This window comes from Pyxicephalus adspersus, chromosome 4 (genome assembly GCF_032062135.1).
Source record: "Pyxicephalus adspersus chromosome 4, UCB_Pads_2.0, whole genome shotgun sequence".
Classification (NCBI taxonomy): Eukaryota; Metazoa; Chordata; class Amphibia; order Anura; family Pyxicephalidae; genus Pyxicephalus; species Pyxicephalus adspersus.
This window is the reverse complement of record NC_092861.1, coordinates 14,544,292-14,566,414: the sequence shown is the minus strand read 5'-3', so window position 1 is coordinate 14,566,414 and position 22,123 is coordinate 14,544,292. Positions and strand designations below refer to the sequence as shown.

Here is a 22,123-nt window from a genome sequence, read left to right as displayed (position 1 = left end):
TTGCTCATTATTATGAAGGCAGGAATCCGGCTGGCAGTGAGGCGAGTGTACGCGCACACTCGAGTCCGGACCGCGGTAATCCGCGATCGATGGCCGCGCGTACTTTCGCGCTTCCAGCGAGCGCGGATTTTATTGATGAATCAGGGGCTTTATATGAAAACTTGGCCTGCCTGTGGCCCTTGAGGGGTGGAATTGGACCTCCATGCTTTACATTGTTGTACGTTGTTATTAAATCTAAAAAGATTTTGCAGGTTGTGGGTTCAAACTGTAAAGTGTCTGACCTGCTTCACAACTATTACTCCAAGCTACGACAGATCCTGGTAAATACATCCTAAAAAGAAAGAAATACAGCTGGCAAAATTAATTTCTATAGGGATTCCAGTTCATAATAATGATGGGACATCACTTTTTTGGTATGAAGCTTGGTAATCCATATGCACAAAACCATGTCTTTCTGAGATAAAACAAACTTACCTGATCGCAATCTTAACTATAGAGTACATTAGGCTGTGCATACCCAGAGTACTGGGAATGACTGAGCTCCACTGCACATATGTAGGATTTATATCATTCTGATCTTGCCAGTCAAGATGGCTGAAGATCCTGAATCCAGACGAGGACTGGATTAAGATGCCAGTGGGCACAATTGAGTAAACAAAAAAAAACTGCAATCAGGCATATATGTTTTGTCACGCACAGAGAGACAGGACTATTAGGGGGCCTATGGAGGTGGTGCGATCCCTGAGAAGGGCCAAGGCACAGAGTCTAGCCATAACCAGGTTTTATCCAGAGCCTCTGATGGTGAGGATGTTGCACTGCTGGTTACTGGTCCAGGTTGTGGTCCTTGGGCACACCAACATGGGCAAGCACGGTACCAAATCACCAGGCAGGAGGATAGTCAAAGAAAGCCAGGGTTGGGACAGGCAGCAAGCAAGAGAGGTCAGGTCACACGCCAGGGGTCAACTGCCAGGGATCCAGGAGACAGACAGCAGTGGCACAGGGAACACAGGAGACAATGGAAACAGCAGGAGGCACAGAAGAAGCAGGGATATCCACAGACAGAGAGGAACACAGGTACAGCATAGGGAAGTTGGCTGGGAACCCACAGACTGGACAACGAGGGGTTAACATAGGAGCTAGACACAGGAAACACTGGATGCAGGTGTACAGGAACTAGTTCACAGAACTAAGGGCTCGGCACAATGGAGACACAAAGGAGACACGACTTGTTGCACAAACACAAAATGAAGTCTGTGAGCCAGCTAAATATCCGGGGCTGGTCAAGAGGCTGATTGGCCAGCGGCATGGACGGAGTTGATAATGCTTGGAAACAGAGGCACACCCAGCATCAGAACTGGCCACATGTGCAGAGGAGAGATGCCTGTGCTTTAGTAAGGAACAAGTGTGACACTGTCTGGAACTAAGGTCCCACTTAAGAACAAATGGCAATTGGGCAGATTTTTATTGGAGAAAGGGACAGATGATGTCATTTCTGCAATAACTGTTCTTACCTACCTGATCATCACTCAGCTGTCAGTGGTTTTGTTGCCAGGGTTCCCTTCTGTGTGCTGGGATTAAACTAAATCATCAGTTTTGCAAAAGAAAAGGTTGATGAAGATGACAGCGTCCTGTGATAGGATGGGGCAGGTGAATACCATGGGTTTACAGGTGGTCCCCGAGTTAAGGACATCTGACATATGGACGACTCCTAGATAGGAATGGGACTTTCCTGCTCCTGTGCAGGATGGAGGCTTGATGGGGGAGGAGGGTGGTTTACATCACTTGCAGAAGAAATGTTTTGCTGTTCTGCAAGCTCTTGTAACTCTTTAATGACCAAGACAAACTCTGCAGTTGTTTATTTTTGCATATCAAAGCACAGCTTCATAATTTTTTTTTTGCTTTGTTTGTGAATAACTCACAGTAAGGATTTTATACAGTAACTGACACCATGCAGCCTAATAATATGTTGAGACAAACATTTGTCCTAATTGCATTTATTAAATAATGTATCTGTTCTGACTTACATACAAATTCAACTTAAGAACAAACCTACAGTCCCTATCTCATATGTAACTCGGGGACTACCTGTAGTTTTACTTTAAGGATCAAAAATGCAATAAAGGGGGTCATATCTTCTCCAAAAACCTATCAACAGTTCTACAAAGAAACATAAAAATTTGACTTTCGTAGAAGCTGTAATTCAGTAAAATATGTAAAAAATGTAAAACATCAAATGCAAAAGAAATTTGAGAAAAATCAGTATAAAAGACTATCAACCATCAGACCATCCTAAAATAATTCCTCACTGTTACCTATCAGATTTAAATATCCAGGCCAAGTTGCAATCTGATTGGTAACTTGAAGGATGTATGGAACCGATACATTATTGGGCACCATGTGTCCATTCCATAGCCATGTGGTCAATGACCAGTGGCCTTCAGTAATCCATTTACCTGCCATGGTTAGATATTTTACAGGACATGTATAGACATATTGGGTATCTTTATGCATGCAAAGGATTGCGGTAGTAGAGACATTTGCAGGACATATCTGATAATTCAGAGTAAAGAATTATTATTAGTCTAGTCAACGTCTGTAAATAATACTGGTTGCATTTAATATATTACAATGAATGATGTATTTATGGATACAGATCTGCATTATTATGTGTCTTCCATATCCCTCCTGCAACCTGGACCTTTCAAAGATAAAAGTGTGATGAGAATATACTAAACTTGTCATTGGATTACTGAACTTGATATAATGCAGTTTTATAAATTTATATGCCAAAGAGTTTTAGATTTTTATTTTAAAAAAAACGAATGTGAATTTTTTATATTTAGAATTGAATAAAGGTAAAAAAAATGTTTCCAAGGGCAGAATAGTATGTGTCAGAAAACGTCTGTACATTAAACATCAAACAGTTGAATCATTTACCAATTTATTAATGGAGATTTCTCAAACTTATTTCTTACATTTACATGCAAGGCTGCCTGTCAGTTAGCAAAGTCTTTGTTTTTCTGAATATTTGTGACCCCTATATGTGCAATTCTGGGCAACCAACTTAGACAGATTTGCACAGATTTTCAGCAGATTTATCAGTGGAGATATGACAAGTTTACCCTCTCAACGGACACACAATTAAGGAAAACCTGCCGGCACAATGGAGTTGTATGAAGATATCTGCTGGAAGAGGACATCAGGTACTTACCTCATACCCTATAGCACAATTCTTGAAAACAATCTCTTTTATTTCTGTTGCTTATTTTGAGAATTGCATTGAAGCCGGAGGAAAGGAAAACTAAGGGTGGCTTTTGGAGGCTTGTAAAGTTGAAATGGGATTTAGATGGTTTATGACAGTTAAGGAAGCTCATTTAATTTTTTATGTAATTGTTCTTGTTTCCTTTATTAGCATAAATTAGCTAAATGTAATAGTAACTTATTCCAGCAAACCCTGAATGGATCTGGTCCAGAAATAAACACATTTAAACTTAATAGCCAATCATTTTTTAATCTATTCCAGAATTGCTGGATTTCACTGGCACTTCCATAACAGTCTACCTTCTCCTGCCTTGGAGAGCTTTAATAAACCAAGCCCAATATTATTGAATGCCAATGAGAAGCATATTGATTTTGCTGAATATAAGGGCAATCTAGTAAAAATGATTTCTCCCTGTGAATAAAACATATTTACAGAACTGTGGCCTGGAGACCTAACAACATTTTTTCCAACAGCTCTCCGGTTCTTCACACCCAAGGACATTTAAGACCAAAGATCTTTAAGAAAGTTCATGGCAATGGCTTTTCTGGAAGAAGGAAGGGATTTTGATGACAGACTCTCTTCAGAGGGGCCAATAAGGTAATACAGAATATTATTCTAACATACCGTGCTATCTAAAGAATGCAAGTTGTCATCTTTTTGCAGGAGAGTGAACCTGCTAATGAGGCTCACAAGACAGAGAAATTTTAAAATAATTGGAAGTTAAAGCTGAACTCAGGCCAGATAAGATGCAAATTAATGCAAATGTAGTTCTGCTATAGATCATACTGGCACATAATGGAAGACTTACCATGGTTATGGCTGTCACCAGAGGGTCCCTATGCAGAACTGACTTTGGCCCCTTCCACTGAAATGCCCTGGTGCCCTGTTGGTTGAGGAGGGTCCTGGGCCCTCATGCAGTATCATATTTTGCACCTCCTTTTTCTGCCCTGCCTCTACTACCTTTTTCCCAAAGTACATCATATGGAAGTAATTGAAGCAGCTGGACCCAGCCATCCATATTATCTAAAATAAAACACAAGTTATCAGACCTGGTCACTTTCCTGGTCACAAATGGTCCTAGGTTAACACTATGAATAAAATTTGTATTGCCAAGCCTTTTACCCTACCTGACCCAAGGACTTCATCTTGAATTTCAGAACCTGACTGGGGCTTGATAGATAATGAGGTCCTTCAGCATTTAAAAGAGGTGGGCAGATGGTACAGCCTTGGAACCCCTGTATGCCAGAATTTACAGCATCAGAGTTTTTAAAGTATGATGTTAGGGAAAGTTTTTGGTGACTGTTTAGAAAAATAATAAGAAACCTTTGAAATTTCCTGTGGTCCCACCTGTCATTTATGTCTTTGCAGGTGCTTGAACTGTTAAGCTAAGATTGCTGCCACTTAATGCTAATCTCATAGAAGGCAATCCTATCACACAGTCTTTTACAGGAAGGCTATTTTAAAATCCTAATGGTTTTGCATTCTTGGCTCCTCGAGCTGGTTCCCGTGGATGCCATAGTTTTGATATTTTGCACTCATCATTCCTAAAACACAAGGTCAAAACATCTATATGCAAGCACAACAACAGTCTTTATATTTAAGGTAGAATTGCATACAATGTTTTTTTGTTGAGTTAAAATGACTAGATGATTAGTCCGGTTTAAATTGCTACTTGTATGCCTACTGGGGAGGCTTGCACGGATTTTCCCTGTTGGCTGAGGAGGATCTGGGCTCTCATACAGTAGCATACTTTGCACCTCCCTATACCCACCTCTGCCTCCACTTGCCACCCTTTTTCCCATAGGGAATCCTGTTACCATTTTCTGTACAAATAATTGAAGCATGATAACATGATCCTAGAATGTAACCATATCATCTTACACTCATTTCTCCTAAAACACAAGGCCGCAAAATCTTTGTGCACAATACCAGTCTTTAAATTTAAAGTAGATTTGCATACAATGCTTTCCGTTGGATAAAGTTAAAAATGGCTAGATGATCTGTCAGGCTTTTATTGCTACTTGTATGCATAGTGGGGAGGCTTTCCCTGATTTGCTGTCTAAATGATAGTGGTCACTAATGAAGTGCCTGACGAATACAGATATAAAATTCTTTTTTTCTTTAGTAGAGAGGTAAAAGTTTAGAGTCTCAGCTTAGGAGTCAACTTGTTCCTGCCAAGGCCACCTACAACAAATAACCCAAGATTTCTGAAACCCACAGGTTCTTCCACACAAAATTCACACATTTTCACATGTTCTTTATTTAAAAACGTGTGAATTTTTGGAGAAAGTTTTGTGAAAACATTGATAACCAGAATTTGTAGACACATTCATATGAGCTTGATAACCAAGGCTGGTACGATGCTACCTTCACTGTTCCCACACACACTTGGTGGTAATAATACCCTCCACTGGGGAAGGATTTCCACATTATTTTTGAATGTGTTTTGGGGAATTTTCGCCCATGTTGTTAAACATGGATCTGTAATCTACTGGTATTGGGCATGAAGTCCTTGCACGCAAATACTCCCACGGATGGGTTCATCCTTACAATGTTTAGGTTGTGATCAGAGCTCTGTGCAGGTCACCTTTATTTCCTCCACATGAAACTCATAAACCATGTCTTTGAACCTGGCTTTACATACAAGAGCACAGACATGCTGGAACAGAAAAGGGCCTTTCCCCAGTTGGGTAAAACCATCACACAACCAAAATGTCCACAGTACTCGTTAAAAGTTCTAAAATATCTTCGTGATAACAACCTTTCCTTGGTTTCCTTGAGCACAGGTAACCACTACATGACCTCTAATGGACATTTATTTTTATTTTTTTGCTGTGGCAAATGAGGAGCTAAATTACTTTTCTACTAATTATATATTGTACATGGTTGTTCTTCAAGTACCATGGACAGCACATGTATTCTAGGTCTGCTCACAGCCATAGGCAGCATCCAATTTTGTCAAGTTTCCTTTACTGTTTTTTCTCTGTGGGTCCAGAAGAATCGGTGCAGGGAGTTGAAGATGTGCATCTATCTTTTGCCTCACGAATGACAACATCTTGATTGGCTCTGAAGATTATTGGGGCAAAGCCCTCTCCATCTTCTGTAAGGACAACCCATTTTGTGTCTGGAAAAAACGATTCAAGATACAACATAAAAGAGAAATATTAGACCAATCATGGTGGCCATATAGATCTTGGGGTTTTTAGGATATTTACCACATTTTTATAGAACTAGACATAAATATATCACAAAAAGCATGCATTTAGATGTCCCTGTACAAACGTACCTTTGTTTATCCACATGAGACTATGGGCTCAGGGAGATTGGTATACAAAAATCCATTTCCATGTCTTTAGTTGTAGTTTTGGCATGCCCCATGGTGACATTAGTCTGCCCTTAGTCACACCCAAACAGACTTAGGTAAGCAAATGGCAATTTTTGCAAATTCACTATTACCAAATGAGCATTGATGCACCCAGAAACCCCTTTGTGACCTTTGCCTGCCCTGCTCATGCATAACTTAAGCACAAGCAAGGCCAAGTTTACCTTGCAAGCTATACAATGTCTAAGCCAGGGTTAATTCAGCAGCACAAAAAGATATTTTGTGTGAAACGGTCATCCTAGCAGAGGCAGGACCCAGTGATGGAAATCTGATATGACCATGGGCACTTAGCATTAAATGTGGCATGGGATCAACCTTGCCTACAACAAAGTGTTAAAACTTTTGGAGATTCTAGGGCAATGATTTGCTGTAGCAGCTACCACCTGCTGCTGAATTGAAGCAATATAACATCATTGATTTGTTTAATAAGTGGATATTTTATACAATGAACTGTTGTTGCAATTGTAGACCTCCCTTTCCTGAGGAAGCAGACTGAGTTTCTGCGAAGCGTGTAGAAGTTTGGAATATCTCATTTAAAGAGAGTTTCCATAAGGAGATCTATATCGGTGGTGTTATTCATTTTTTATTCTTTGTTGTACATTTTAATATGTGATTTGTAATAAAGTTGTCTTTTTTTATACATTTTAACTTTTGAAGAAAATAGTTCATTTTGGCCTATAAAGTACCGTTATTTAGTTGGGTATTTGAAAGGAAACCTTTTTTGTTTGTGGTTCACAATTTGGGATGTGGCCCAGGTAATTATAGTTCTGAATGGTACAAATTACAATATATATTTTTTTAAAGAGGAACTATAGTTCTGCATTCAAAAACTGCAAGCAGGTTGGATTTCTGTTCCAGTAGGGACATCGCCCTACCTGCCTGTTTGCAATCTTCTTTTGCAAAAACAATGAGTTGCATGTGCGCAGCTCAGTGTAGGATGATGGCATATGCTGGCATCCCCTGGGGCAACAAAGACTGAAAAGACTGAAAGGTACATCATCCCAACCTGGGTAATCATGATGGCATAGCATTCAAAACATGGAGGAGGACCAGATGAAGATGGGGGCACCCATGACTGAGAAAGGACAGGTGAGTGTAAATAAAAAAATGAGTTTGGGCAGGCATGTTTATTTTATTGCAGGGCGATGTCCAATAAAATAAAACATACTTGCTTGATAGCAGTTTTTTTCTATTTTAGGGTTTACTTTCGCTTGAACCAATGTTTTTGCTTAAAACAATTAAACTGGAGTTTTTAGAATCAATCAACTGCCACAGATGGACTTGTAGAAACAGAAATTTTAATCCTCACCTAATCTGTCCAAAATGAAAGTCATTTATTTGTAGGTAGAACACAACTTCTTTAATTGCTTCCTTTTACTTTTTTGTATCGGGTAAAGCCAAATTAAAGTCAAGTTTCCTTTCTGCTTCAATAGGTTTACCACTCCAATAACAATTGCAGAAACAGACACTTAAAATAGGTGCCCGAAATAGGTAAACCGAGTTTTTCCTACTTTCAGCTGGAGCAGGCATCAACAGCACGTGTGCCTTTCTTAGCCCTAATCTGGAGATAATCTTCTAATTGTTAGGAAAACAACATAGGATGAGTTTGTGTGACTAATGAACTGATGTAACAAACAAAATGCTTTTTTCCCCACCAATGTACCGCTCTCCTTTTAAACTGGATATGACCTAACAATGCACAATGGCTGCTACCAACACTAATGTACCGTGCAATAGAGGACATTGAGCTACAGATACATTTTGTTGTTTGTGAAATTTATGAACTTTCTATATAAAAATCAGTCATCAGTATATATCTGCAACACTCTATCATTATATAAAAAGAAGAAAGGTATATGCATAAATAGAAATATTACCAAACATCATTTCAATGGCCTGGAGGTGAAAAATCTCTCGCACAGTCCTTAGGTGAAGTTTTCCATGACACAAAAGAACACGTCTGAAGTCACTTCCTTCTACGTCTGATGACTTATTAGAACAAACAATAAGAAAACATTAGTATGGACAGGGTCAGGTGCTGGATTTGGATTTCATTGTAAAGATACATTATACAATATGGACACTATGCATACCTGAAGAGTAACTGAAACATAAGGAGGATCTTCTGATGATGGATATGGCATTATTTTCATGCAGTTTTTTGAAACTTCTGATTCTATCTCTTGAGCCTCAAGTCCAGAGTTCAAAGTTATCTCACTAACATTGTTAAGCGTTGGAGATCTGTCCTCCTCCACTTGTGATTCTTTTTTGTAAGGCTTCTGAGACACAGATCTGCAGAAAGTCTTGTTTATTGTTGCTGTATTGACCTTCAATGCTCTTGGGGATGTTGGCTCTGTCTGAAAATTCTCAAGTGTTACTGGACTATAAGATTCTGCCACTGATTTATTTTCATCATAGTCATCTAGACTTGATGTTGGGCTCGGATCACAGCTGGTCCCCCGAGTAATTTCTCTGAGTTTCCGTTTGATGTGTAGAGATTTACTTCCTATATGGTTCGGCATCCAGAACTCTTTGCTTACGCTTTGGTCATCACCAAGTTGTTTACTGTCAGCTGTATTATTGCAATGGTCGAAATTTTGATCACTATTTAACCTTGATGGTATATATTCAATGGGCATTATTTTTCTTGTCAATAACTGAATTGTGTATTTTTCAGAAACAGAGATTGGTAGAAACACCATATCACCAGATCTTTGCCTCCCAGCCATAATTAGTAGCTGAGTATCAGTAATAAAAGATATACCTTTGGCTCGCTCAGTCTCTTCAAGCTTAATTTGTTGAATGTTAGGCATGCATGATGGAGCTATGGGATAGATCAACACCAGGTTGGATGTGTTGGATGCTACTGCAGCTCTTTCACAGTGTGAGTCTAGGACCAGTATATCTGGAGTGGAGATACCTGGTAAAGATACTTTCCTTGTGGTTGTGGCATTCTTCTCAAAGGTCACTATTACAAGGTTGGATAATTCTGGCTTACTTTCCATTGAGATGCTTTTTTGCTTCATGTGAAGTAGGGGACTAGGATCAGACTTTCGATGTCTGGCAAGAATATGTGAAATATCTGCTGGAACCAATGAAGAGACCTTCAAAAGGTCCACCGGCTCTGATTTCCCTGAATCAACAGACAACCTTCTATTGTTTCTTGACAAATTCTCGTCAAGTTTTAGGAGGGACATTTGAATTTTTGATTCATCCAGTTCCTTATGGATGTTGGTAGAACTTTTTGGTGAAATTTCTGCAGTCACTACAACTTGGTAATCCACAGTGGGTTGAATGGAAATGATGGTAGAGTCAATGTTAAACACAGGACAAAAAGAGCAAGGGCTTAATGTTTTGTTGTCATCATTCCACAAGTAAGAATAAAGGGAGTCATCCATGGCTGCTACAACCCGACTGCCGTCTTTAGTCCAGCAGGCGCACCGAATTACGTTGCATCCTGTAATGTCTGCTTTAACATTTGTATTGTTGTGGCACACAGAGTACAGCACAATTATGTCCCGTTTGGTTAAAACAATTAGGATGTCCTTGTTTGGGTGCCAAACACACCCTTGTGGAAGAATGGGTAGGGGTTCGCCATAAGCACAGGTCTGAGATACAACAAGTTTGTTCTTTTCCAATGGATTATAATACAACTGCCAAACCGTGACATGTTTTTTGTGTTGAACCGCCAGAAGAGCTGGGATATCCATCACTGGACCCCAGTATAAGCCATGAACGTGTTCAAACTGGCCAATCACAACAGAGCCCCCAAGTTCCGGTTCTTCACTTTGTAAATGTAAGGAGGTCAGAATGACTTGCTTGCCGTCTGTCCAGGCTAAACCATGCACAGGATGGATGGCTTGATGAAGTGCATTGACCCCGTTCCTCAAGAGCTTTGCTTTTCCTAAATCCATTGGTGATGTTTGTATCACAACAGAATGGGCCAAAGTTCTAGATCAACATCTGTTCCACACAAATGAGGTCAGAATCGACTTTCCAACTGCTTCCAATTAATAATACACTTACAATGTGCCTTGCAAGTGAGCAGCTACCCTTCTAGCTAGTAAATCTGTTTAGAGCATACTTTTGCTATGTTTACTTTTATCCTGGGAGGAGTTTATAAGCATCCCATCAGCTATAAGAAAGGTTTAACTAATTACATTGCATTAACTTAAGGTCAGAAATCTTTCTAGGGAGGCTAAGCCGTGTCATTCCTACTGCTAAATATACCTTTTAATACATTGACCCCTTGTTGACTCAGGCTTTCCTATGTACAGGATTATGTCAAAAAGTCAGTCTTTTTTTTTGTAGGCTGAGCTGGGAAGTGAAATCACCGTATTTCAACAGGTTAACAAGGATTAATCCAAGCTTTCCAAATAAAGTTTTATTAGCATTAGTTGTAGCACAGTAAATATAAATATATATATATAAAACCCAATAACTGAAACCATTAATATTGACTAAAGAGACCCTACCATCACCCTATGCATGCTACATTCAGAATGTTATGTTCACACTTTGGTGATTGTACTTGCCTTTTTTTTTGTTTATACTGATATGTACTGCAAACAACAGTTCCAGTCTTCTTTCTGCATCACTTCCAGGAGCCTATTTGGCAGGCAATTAGAGCCTCTAACACTACCAGAAGCGTTGGAAGATCAAAAATACTGTTTTCACTGCACTAGTACAAAATGAAAAAAGTATTGAAGCCCTAACTATTTGAATGTTAGTAGATATTGTATGTATAGGGTGATGACATAGGTGGAGCATATTATTCTGGTCGTCAATTGGCAACATGTGTCAGTTATTGAAGAGAAGTGTCATTTAGGATTTTGGTATGAAATCTTTAAAAAATAAAATTAAAGTAACAGAATTCCATAAAGGTCAATGAGTACCTAAATTACAGCACCTTCAGTCAGTGGCAGAATTTATCAGCACAGAAGCTACAATTGTTGAAATATTTATTTTGCACAGGAGCTATCGCTTGTGACACTGATGTGGAACTAGTATGAAGGATAGGAGTTGGCAGGTCTATTTAACTGCATACACTATGGAGTAGTTCATCCTCAAAGTTGCCAAAGTTCTCATTTTTATTGTACTTTCTTTTTGTAACTTGCCTTTTCAGTAGAGACTTGGTTGAATTGGATGGGGACAGTGGTTTTAAACTGAAGGTCACTTACAGAGATGCACAGAATTTGTGGGACGTCTATGGATGTCTATGGTCTTTCTTTCTTACTGAATAACCATTCCTTATTCTGGACTATACCTCTGTGTGGAGGAAGTCATTTTGGAAAAGGCAGGGCTTTGCTTTCTCATGTCAAAGTCTGCTGCAAGGAGAACCACGAGCAGTACAGTAGTGACATCACTTAGAGCTGACAGATTTTGCCATAAATGTCCACCAGGGCTGTGCTTTTTGTACAAACTTTTTTCTCTTTTAAGTCATTACTTGGATTAGGGTTGCATCATCATTAAGGAGCAATCTGGCTTTGGAGCACTAAAGTCCCAGGTTAGAGTATTGGCCAGTATAATATGTGTTTGGACTTTCTATGTTATCCCAGTGTTTTCTTGGGTTTCCTCCCACATCCCAAAGACATTTACTAAGTTAATTGGCCTTGGACTGTGTAATGACATATGACTATAATAGGGATACTAGCTTGTGAACTCCTTTGAGAGACAAACAAATGACACTTTGGAAAAGTTCTGTGGAAATATAGCAGTGCTATATAAATGCATAAATAAATCAGAATGAGGTCTCCTGGAAAAACAGACGATATAACCTTTAAGCAATCTCATGAAAAAAGCTATTTGTTTGTGTTTGAGGCTCCACAAAGGCTGTCTCTTCTAGATATACCACAAAGATAAACTAATGGGGCTTCAACTAGGAAGAAATGGATTTTAATGATAGAGTAAAAAAATCATACAAATTCATCAGTATTAGACACCAAGTCATTGGAATAATAGTTGTTTATGTAGAATAATAAATATGAACACTATGTTAAGCAAATTGATACAAAATATTTTAGGCCTCAAAACAGTGTGTGCTAATAAAACATTGCAAAATTTTAGTACCCAAAATAATCCATAGGCTATTAGCCTTTAACATTTTAAGTAACAAAACTCAGGTTCTTGAATTATTTCTCTAATTTCAGCATGTGCCAGTGATAATCAACATATATTAGACAATTCTCGTTCATGTACATATGCACATCATTTTAGATACAGACATATTTAGGGGGTTTTCTTCTTGCTTTATTATTATACATTCTGCTTTATTGTTTTTACTTTTTTTCACAAGGTGGGCAATAAGCACTGACAGGTTCTCATTAGAGACATGTCTCTCCTGCATTTCCCTTAACAGGCGAAGTACAAGACTGAACTCGATATGTTCCTTACACTTTTTTTTTTGCTGTCATTTGACAGCTGTGACTCCTAAAATAAGTTCATAACAGCTCTTAAGAATTCAAATTATTAAAAGCAATAATGAAACAACAACAACAAAGTTGATTTCTTCTTGCTGTTCTCAAAAATCATGAGCAGTATTATCTGATGAAGCAGACCTTGATCTGTAAAACGCATTATCAGTCTAACGTTTTTTAACATTCATACGTTTGATCTACAACAAAAATCTATGTCACATGGTTGCTAAAAACTAAAACACCATGTCAAGACTATGGTATGAAAAGCATATGTAGATTTTGAGGTTTTTTCTTTTATTAGTTATATTATGGTGGTATATGAAAAAAAAACATTTGATGCCAAAAACCTTGCTGTTACAATCTTTTAAGCTGAAGATATTGTGTTTCTAGATACTATAGTCATCCTCAGGCACCTTCCTGTTTGTCGTAATCAAAAAATACTTTTTATATATAAAGTTTTACTCCAACCTGCACCAAAATTGTCAAAATTCTTTAGGGTTAACTCACACAGGTCTGTCAGGTTGGAACCGAGTTGTCCACGTTGTCAGATTTTGGACAGATAACATTAAATAAATAATCATGGCTATTGAAAACCAGGTCATAAGAATATGCATAGACTCCATAGCTAAAATATATTCCCACCAAAATTCCAATGTTCTATAAGAAGAAGACTTTCTCATTTGAAAAATCATATCATCAATCAAAAATAATAACACCTTAAGAATATTTATTGATCTCGCTTTATGGTTCAGAAGAAAACAGGAGACCTGTGATAGACTTAACATTACTCAACAAATCTATTTGAAAGGGGGATTTCATGATGGATCCCTAAAATCAGATGTCTTCTTTGACCTGACCATATTCTTCGGAAGTTTCTCAAAGGTCCCTTTGGTGGTCATTGCACACCTTAGAGAGAAGAGTCATTACTAGAACGACATGCCTTTTGTTGAACCCCTGATACTTTCCCATCAGGACCTGTTTAGGATGTTTAAAACCCTTATACAGTTTGGAAGGATGGTAAATCTGGAAAAGATTCATCTCACCTGCATAACACCTTAAGGATTATCTTGCATTTTGGTGAAAAATAGCAATTATAAAACAACAGAAAAAAAGGTTCTGGGTGCACCCATGCTCTTAGTAAAGGGGAACAATACAATTTATAATAATTTCAAGCAGTGTAGCTTCCAATCAGCTTATGTGTTCCCATTAGGGAAATGTTGACCCAAATTATATTTGGGTGTTGGTACTAAATTTCTCTTCTTCTGCTCAAACTGTCCACCTTCCACTTAGTTATTCCCGATGGTCTTGCTACTGAGAGGGAAAAGTTAGTCTCCATAGGCTGCTCATCTACTGAAAAACAGTTGAAATATTTTTATGATCCAAAAAGCCCAAAGTTTTGGCTGATTCTTCCAATGAGAAATCTTTGGAGACCACATATTGTCAGAATTCTTCCAATACTTTATTTTGTGGATGCCATTTACAAAACACTGGGGACTAGTCAGGGTCTACGTTATTGGTACTTAGTCCTATGAAGTCCTAGTAGGGAAGGTTTTAACTATTTGTATACTGACATGGAGCTTGTGAGGGAACAAACTGTATCCTTATTTTTTGGTTGCTACTACCATGTTAAAAGTAGTTAAAAATTTGCTTTGAATTGCCCCCATCTGAAGTCTAATTTCAGTGCGGACCAATCTCTCTGTTCATTACTAATGTGATACAATATACAATGCTTTTTGTTTTGAAACACAAGGGCAAATAGTTGTAGCTTATTCTAGAATCTTCTGCCTAGCATTCTACTTTAACTCTTCACATATGAAGTGCAAATAAAACGCAGAAGAAATTGTATTGCTGATGAAAGGTGTGCTGCTTTTATAAATGACAATCATTAAAGTAATAATTAAAAGCATGTGTTAAAGCCTGAGAATCCTATTAGAGCTGTCACTGGGAAATGCGTGGGATTGATATAATATTTATGCAGCGCGGCAAAAACTAAATGTCAGCACACGACAGGGGAGAACTGTTCCTCCGATTATTGATTAAATTCTAAATCTGTATACTTTTGGGGGCTTTATATGAGCTCTACATTGATCTATATATGACACACATAATAGCATTACACAAATCCTTGTATGGATGAAAATAGAAATATTTCAGTTTGGTGCTCAAATGTAGAAGAATCATCACTTTAGTGGTGAGAGTAAGAGGGCTTCTGTCATGCTGTTTTTTTTATTGCCCGTTTGCTTTTCTTTAACTTCCTATTCTGCTGTAATTGGGACAAAAAAAGATTGGAAATTTAGCTGGAGACAGACAACATTAAAAATGTTATGGATGGTCAAGTATTTCACTTTTCTGATAAACAATGTATTTTTCCATCCCCCCAAAAAACAACTACTGTATTAGTAGTGACAGTTGTCAGTTGCTGTTTGGGAGTAAAAAAAAAAAATATATTTTTTTTTATTATTTTTATATTTTTTGTTATTTTTTTTATCAAAAATATTTGTTTATTTATGTATTAAAGCATGTAAATAGGCATTGTCTGTAAATTATCCAAAATAGGATGCTTTTTGATATTGTCATGCTTGGGGTGACAGGGCCACTAGGGGGAGCTGCAGCTTGTACGGAAGTGGTGTGAGAGTCTAAGCAGTACCCAGGTCTTCTCCAGAGCCTCTAGTGGTGAGGATGCTATGCTGCTGGTTACTGCCAGGTTGCAGCCTTTGGGCACATCAAGGTGGGCAGAAGGATTTACGGTACCAAAATGAAGCAGAAGAATTCTCACAAGGTCACAAGCCACGGGTCAAATACCAGGGATCCAGGAAATAAACACCAGTGACACAGGGACCACTGCAGATGCAGGAACACAGGAGACACTGGAAGCAACAGGAAGCACTGGTGACACAGAGTTACCATAGATGGAGAGGAACCCTGGAACAGAACAAGGAAATTAGCTGGAAACCAACAAACTGGACAACAAGGGGATAACACATGAGCTGGACAGGGGAAGCACTGAATTGGCAAACAGGTGTACAGGAAATGCTCAGCAGAGCAAGAGGGTTCGGCACTGGTGAAGACATGTTGCACGAACACTACATGCTGTGTCTGAGCTAGTTAAAAAGCCAGGGATGATTAAGAGGCAGTTTCCTGATTGACTGGTGGCTTGGATGAAACTGATAAAGCTTGGTAGCGTAGGCATGTCCAAAGTCAGAACTGCCCCCATGTGCAGGAGAGAGGTGACTGCGCTTTAGTGAGGAAGAGGTAAGTGTTACAGATATCTTGTGGAGAGTGACACATCAATGTACCACATCTCCTGTTATCTTAAATCTAAACCAAAATTACTACAATGTTTGTATATTGGGGTTAATCATATCAGAACATACCATTTGTACAATCAATTTTTTAATTCTCACTATACAATGGCTACATACAAATCTTTGCTCTAATCAATTTATGTCAATATAGGTCTCTCTGTTCTTTACGCATTTCACCTGCTTGGGTTCATCAGTAGAACAATATTAAGGAGCCTCCTTTTCTTTTTTTTGTTTCAGAATGGCATTAAAAAATGTTTTTCACAAATTGTTAAATCTTTCTATGATCATGCATTAAAATACCAATACATGGATGAGGCGTTCTGCTAGAGGTAATCCCATTCTCCTTCCTGTACCCTTTTAATACACCGAAATATGTTTTAAGAGGGAAGAAGAGGGAACCTAAAATCTTTTTTACATAATTCAGTTCTCAAGGGTTGTGGTGTTTCTCTGCGTTCTATGTGGTCAGTACGTCTCAGAGTTGTCTCTTGCCTGTTGTCACAAGCTGGCACCTTGACAACGTCAGCTACCTGCACCAAGACATGAAATATCTCACCCACAGAAGCCAATAAAAGTGGCATGAGGAAGCAGTAGCCTTACCGCAACCTCTCTGCTAGTTGGAACACTGTGTAAGGCTTGTTTCTTTCACAGCTGGTAGTATCAAAATAGTGAAACCAATTAAACATTTAGCATTCCAATACCGACAATCACATCAGGATACCTCACAAACATGTCTTTAATATTTTGTGATTTGAGAAATGTGCCATAGTTCATGGCTGATGCACAGGATGTCTTGAAATCAAAACATAATTAGGGAAAGAGCAAATGCACATAAAGGTCTTCCTGTCAGCAGATGGTTCACACAATACTGTAAATCTGAACCTGATAATGTAACTGTCATAATGTAACTGTCATATAAATAATATATTACAAAGAATGCACAAGTCTAAAACCAAAAACAGTGTGAGAAAAGTTGTCCTTAAAGAACTTCTGTGTATAGGAAAACTTATTTTGGGTTGATGGTTTAATTGTTGAGATCTACGAATATTACCTATCAACAATGAAGTATTCTGAACACCTAAACTAGAAACAATAACAAGCTGTCTCTTGCATCTTTTACCCTAGACATACAATAAGGATATATATTACCATAGACATATTATACTTTAATATAGACCAGTGGTGCCCAACCTTTGTTTATCTGGGGGCCGCCGTTGACATTGGGATAAAACTCGTGGGCTTTAATGCAAACAAACATTGAGGATGAATGTTTAAAACTAGAATAGTTTAAATATAATAATATAATATAATAAATTATATTTTAAAATGAAATTAAAAATGAAATGTTTCTAGTTACTGTAACGTGCATGCACCAAATAAAAGAAATGACAAACCAAGAATTTCTGCACCCATCATTTGATGCTCATTTTATTAATGTGACATTTTGTTAATGAAAGATACAAAACTAAAGCTATCATACAGTGCTGGCGGGTCATATATTGCTCCCCACTTATCATTCCTATATCAAAGAGCAGAAACTACACCATACAACACCATACTACAGAATAATACACCATACTAGACTATACTACACCATACAACACCATCCTGTCAGTTATAGGGGCCACTAACTTTCTTTATACCCCAAAATCTCTGCAATGGATACTTCAAGAGAAATTCAATTCATGTGACAGATAGCCAAGGGGTACATATTCTTACTACTACATCTTCAGGTCCCGACATCTCTCCATTCCTGAAAATTTAGGGTTCACAAAAGGTAGGTGGCTAGCTATGTGTGACAGGATGGCATGGTATAACAGGTATTACTTTTCATATCGCGTGGTGAAATTAGAATTACTCTAGTTTACTCTATACATATTTTACTCCAGTCGTAGTTTAGGCCAGCGGTTGCCAACCCACCAGTGGTCCACTAGATAATTTTGGTGCTCCGTGGCTCTAGCCAGTACACCGGCGCACTGGCCAGAGACACATGACTTCTGTATGGCTCGCAGGCTCAGTGCAGTGGGTGGGTTGTGTCCCTAGATGACTTGCGATGGGAAAGTGGGTGGGTTCTGGCATCATGGTGTCAATCTGGGGGAAGCTTTTTCCCCTTTGAATGACACACGGCTTCCCGCGCATTCGTGGTCCGGAGTCCATAAATTTAGTGGTCCGTGAGGTCCAAAAGGTTGTTGACCGCTTTACTCTAGGCATACTTCAGGCAAACTTTACTCTAGACATACACTAGGCATACTTTGCTCTAGGCATGCTCTGGACATACTTTACCCTAGACATACTCTAGACAAACTTTGCTATAGACATATTTTACTCTAGGCTTTACTCTTTATTCTAGATATTCTCTAGGCATACTTTACTCTATACATACCCTAAACATACTTTACTCTAGACATATCCTGGACATACTTTACTATGAACATACTCTAGGCATACTTTACTCTATAAATACCCCAGTCATGCTTTATTCTAGACACACAGCCTAGAAATCCTTTACTTTACACTGGACATACTCTATGCAGAGTTTACTGTATACATACCCTAGACATACTTTACACTAGAAACACTCTAGACATACTTTACTTCACAGCAGTGTTTCCTAACCAGGGTTCCTCCAAAGGTAGTTATGGGTTCCTTAAACAATCCAAACAAACCTCCATAATAAAAAGGTTAGGAAAGGCTGCTCTGGACTTACTTTCTTCTAGGCATATTCCACTCTAGACATACTTCAGGCATACATTATGTTAGGCTTAGTCTTCTCAAATGTTTTACCCCTGGGGAACTCCTGAAATTGTTTTCGAGGAGCCTTGTAAAGACTTTTCGGGTCTAGGGAAACCCATGCTAAAATTAAAGAGACAAAATCATCCTAAATTGGTGTCTAGAATACCCACTTTATAGACCATGAAAAACATCATTAGAATCATGCAGATGGCTCTACCAAGCGGTATTGGCCCCAGAACTAAATCAATTGAGAGGTAAGTCAGCCACAGTTCAGTTCTATCAATCTCTTTAGGAAACTTGGTTGAAACTGGATGCTTCATAAATTAAAAAATGATGTGTTTCCACTCTTTATTATATTTAATTGATAGTCCTTTCCCCATTTATAGAACCACCTTGCAATCTATATGTTCCCTCTGGAGCCCTGGGTGTCACACCTCTTCCTCACTATAGTGCAGACGCCTCTCTCCTGTGCATGCGGGCAGTTCTGGAGCTGAGCATGCCTCTGTTTCCAAGCTTTATCAATTCCGTCTAATCTGTTGGCCAATCAGAAAATAGTCTCTTGATCAGCCCTGGCTATTTAGCTAGCTCACACCCTGCACTCAGCGTTCGTGCAATGCGTCTCCAATCTGCCGATCCCCTAGTTCGGTGACCTAGTTCCTGTTCATCTGATGCTTAATTCAGTGTTTCCTCTGTCCAGCTCCAGCATTGACCCCTCGTTGTCCAGCCTGTCTGTGGATATTCCTGTGTTGCCTGTGCTTCTTATTGCTTCCAGTGTCTCCTGTGTTCCCTGTGCCCACAGTGGCCCCTGTGTCACTGGTGTTTGTCTCCTGGATCCATGGCTATTGACTGTGACTCTGGTGTGTGGCCTAACCTCTCCTGCTTACTGCCTGCCTCGACCCCGGCTATCCTTGACTATTCTTCTGCTTTGTGATTTGGTACCATGTTTTGCCGACCTTGGTGTGCCCAAGGACCACTACCTGGCAGTAACCAGCAGCGCAACATCCTCACCATCAGAGGCTCTAGAGAAAACCTAGTTACTGCTTAGCCTCGCACCTTGGCCTTTCTCAGGGCTCACACCACCTCCATGCAAGCTGTAGTGCCCCCTAGTGGTCCTGTCTCTCCGTGTGTGACACTGGGGACCTGTTTGGTGCCCTTGATGTTTTCAAAATAAATAAATTGCTTCAAAATGATAACACTTTGTTTTACATTTTTAGTTTATGTATACTGTTTAATAGTTAAATGTCATGTTTTTGTAGTTGGCCTATTTATAGACTCTTATTCCTCACTTTCATAAAGAAATTGAGAGCGTAACAAGCCGAGACATGGGGGAGCTATGAAATGTGTTATTTTTTACTTGACATGTTATTTCAATAAAAGACGGTTTTGCATTACCTTAAAAGTCCCATTTTTTTTTTTATTCAAAATTGGGGATATACGCAGTTTAAATTTTTTCCAAGCACAAAACTATAAAAGTTTGGATTTCACAACACTCTCTTTCAGTAACAATGGTCACTTGGAAAGACAGAAAAAGATAAACAGTGATGGTAGCTGACAAGGGTTCTAAATTTTCTCTGCCAAAAACAATAAAAAACAAAACTGAAAAAGTAAAGGTAAATCTAGCAGTAGTTATAGATAGGGGGTTGTTCTCCAATGGTATATTTTTGCCAAGCCTGTAAATAAGGGAAATATGTTGAGGAGTAAGAGGGAGCAGGCTTTTTATGGCAAAACAGATTAAATGTGTCTTTTATTTATATCCAAAGGGAAATAAAGAAATGTAATAATAAAAAAAAAAATTTGTCTTTTGTCTCTTTACCCGACGCGTTTCACCCTCAGGCTACATCAGGGGATTTTTAGTGAACAAACTATTTGTAACACACAAACTAATCAAATTACTTAGAATAATTATAATAAGTAATAAGTTACAAAATGAAAATTTAAGAAGCTTAACACTAATGATTCTATATAAATCTATAACGGATAGTGGAAAAGTATCATTTAGAAAGTCATCAAAGTAACAAACATATTCCTAAAAGATTTTTTGAACTTACATTAATGTTGAAGTAATGATGGGATCACTTAGAAGAAGGTGGATGAATTGGAGAATGAACAGAATACTCAGATGAAGAGAATTTGAGTAACTAAGAATAAAGGATTTCTAGATATAAAAGACATAAATAAGGAATCAGAATGTGATCTGCAAAAATCTTTTTTTGCTCTCAAAAGTTTACCAAGAAGGTAACACTTACTTTAGTGTTGGCTGCTATTCACAACTTGAGTTGTTGATTGTGATTTGTCTAGGGTGAATTATGATTACAATTCTTCACTTGGCCTATATAGTAAAGTAAGTGACTGAAGTAAAGATCCATTAACTAGAAAAGAACTAATCCATTGCTCTGGATGTAAACAAATAGTAATAAATATATGAGTGTTATTATATAGATGTGTTTGAGTAAATGAAATTAGTAAAATAAATAAAGCAAAGGGTGTGATAAGTTAGTAATGACTTACTTTTCATTATATGCTGTCCAATTATGGTGGGGTAGTAGTTAGTCACAATTTACTGGACTTTTTACTGTAATGGTAAAAACGTTTCACAGCCTATCCCAGCCACTTTATCAGTTGACTGATGAAGCAGGTTGGAAGATGAGAACAAATCTATTTGAACATGACCAACTACTACTAGATATATAATGTTCTGGATAAATGAGAACATTCACAGACAACTAAAAAAAAAGTCTAAAATGTATGTATTTTTATCTTTATTTTCTCTCCCTCCTCCTTTTTTCATGAATTGTCCTTTGCTTTATTGTTTTCACTGAGCTTTCTTTCCTTATCCTTCTGAGAATGAAAAATGGAAGAACATCTTTGAGAAACATGTCTATTCGGTCATTTTCTTCAGTTCTCTATCAAGTTTTTTTTGTTATCTGTTGTCATATTCTACAGACTTAAAATATTTCTAATAACTAGTACAATAAAATATGGATGAAAATATAAACAGCTACCAAAAATTACACCAAAACTAAACTTT

At 38.2% G+C, this 22,123-nt stretch overlaps 1 protein-coding gene across 1 annotated transcript; it reads right to left on the bottom strand.

The window, feature by feature from the left end:
• Nucleotides 1-1,953: 1,953 nt before the first annotated feature.
• LOC140328109 (WD repeat and coiled-coil-containing protein-like) lies at nt 1,954-10,703 on the bottom strand. The gene is made up of 3 exons (XM_072407464.1): nt 8,738-10,703; nt 8,522-8,633; nt 1,954-6,386 (listed from the first exon to the last, which is right to left on the bottom strand). The coding sequence occupies exons 1-3, from the start codon at nt 10,556-10,558 to the stop codon at nt 6,232-6,234; spliced, it is 2,088 nt and encodes a 695-aa protein (XP_072263565.1). The 5' UTR covers nt 10,559-10,703; the 3' UTR covers nt 1,954-6,231.
• Nucleotides 10,704-22,123: the final 11,420 nt, after the last annotated feature.

Coding starts and splice junctions, on each gene's coding strand:
- LOC140328109 (XM_072407464.1), bottom strand. CDS start 10,558: ATGGATTTAGGAAAAGCAAAGCTCTTGAGGAACGGGGTCAATGCACTT. Junction 8,634..8,737: donor ATGTTTCAGTTACTCTTCAG/GTATGCATAGTG, acceptor TGTTCTAATAAG/TCATCAGACGTAGAAGGAAG. Junction 6,387..8,521: donor GGCCATTGAAATGATGTTTG/GTAATATTTCTA, acceptor CGTTTTTTCCAG/ACACAAAATGGGTTGTCCTT.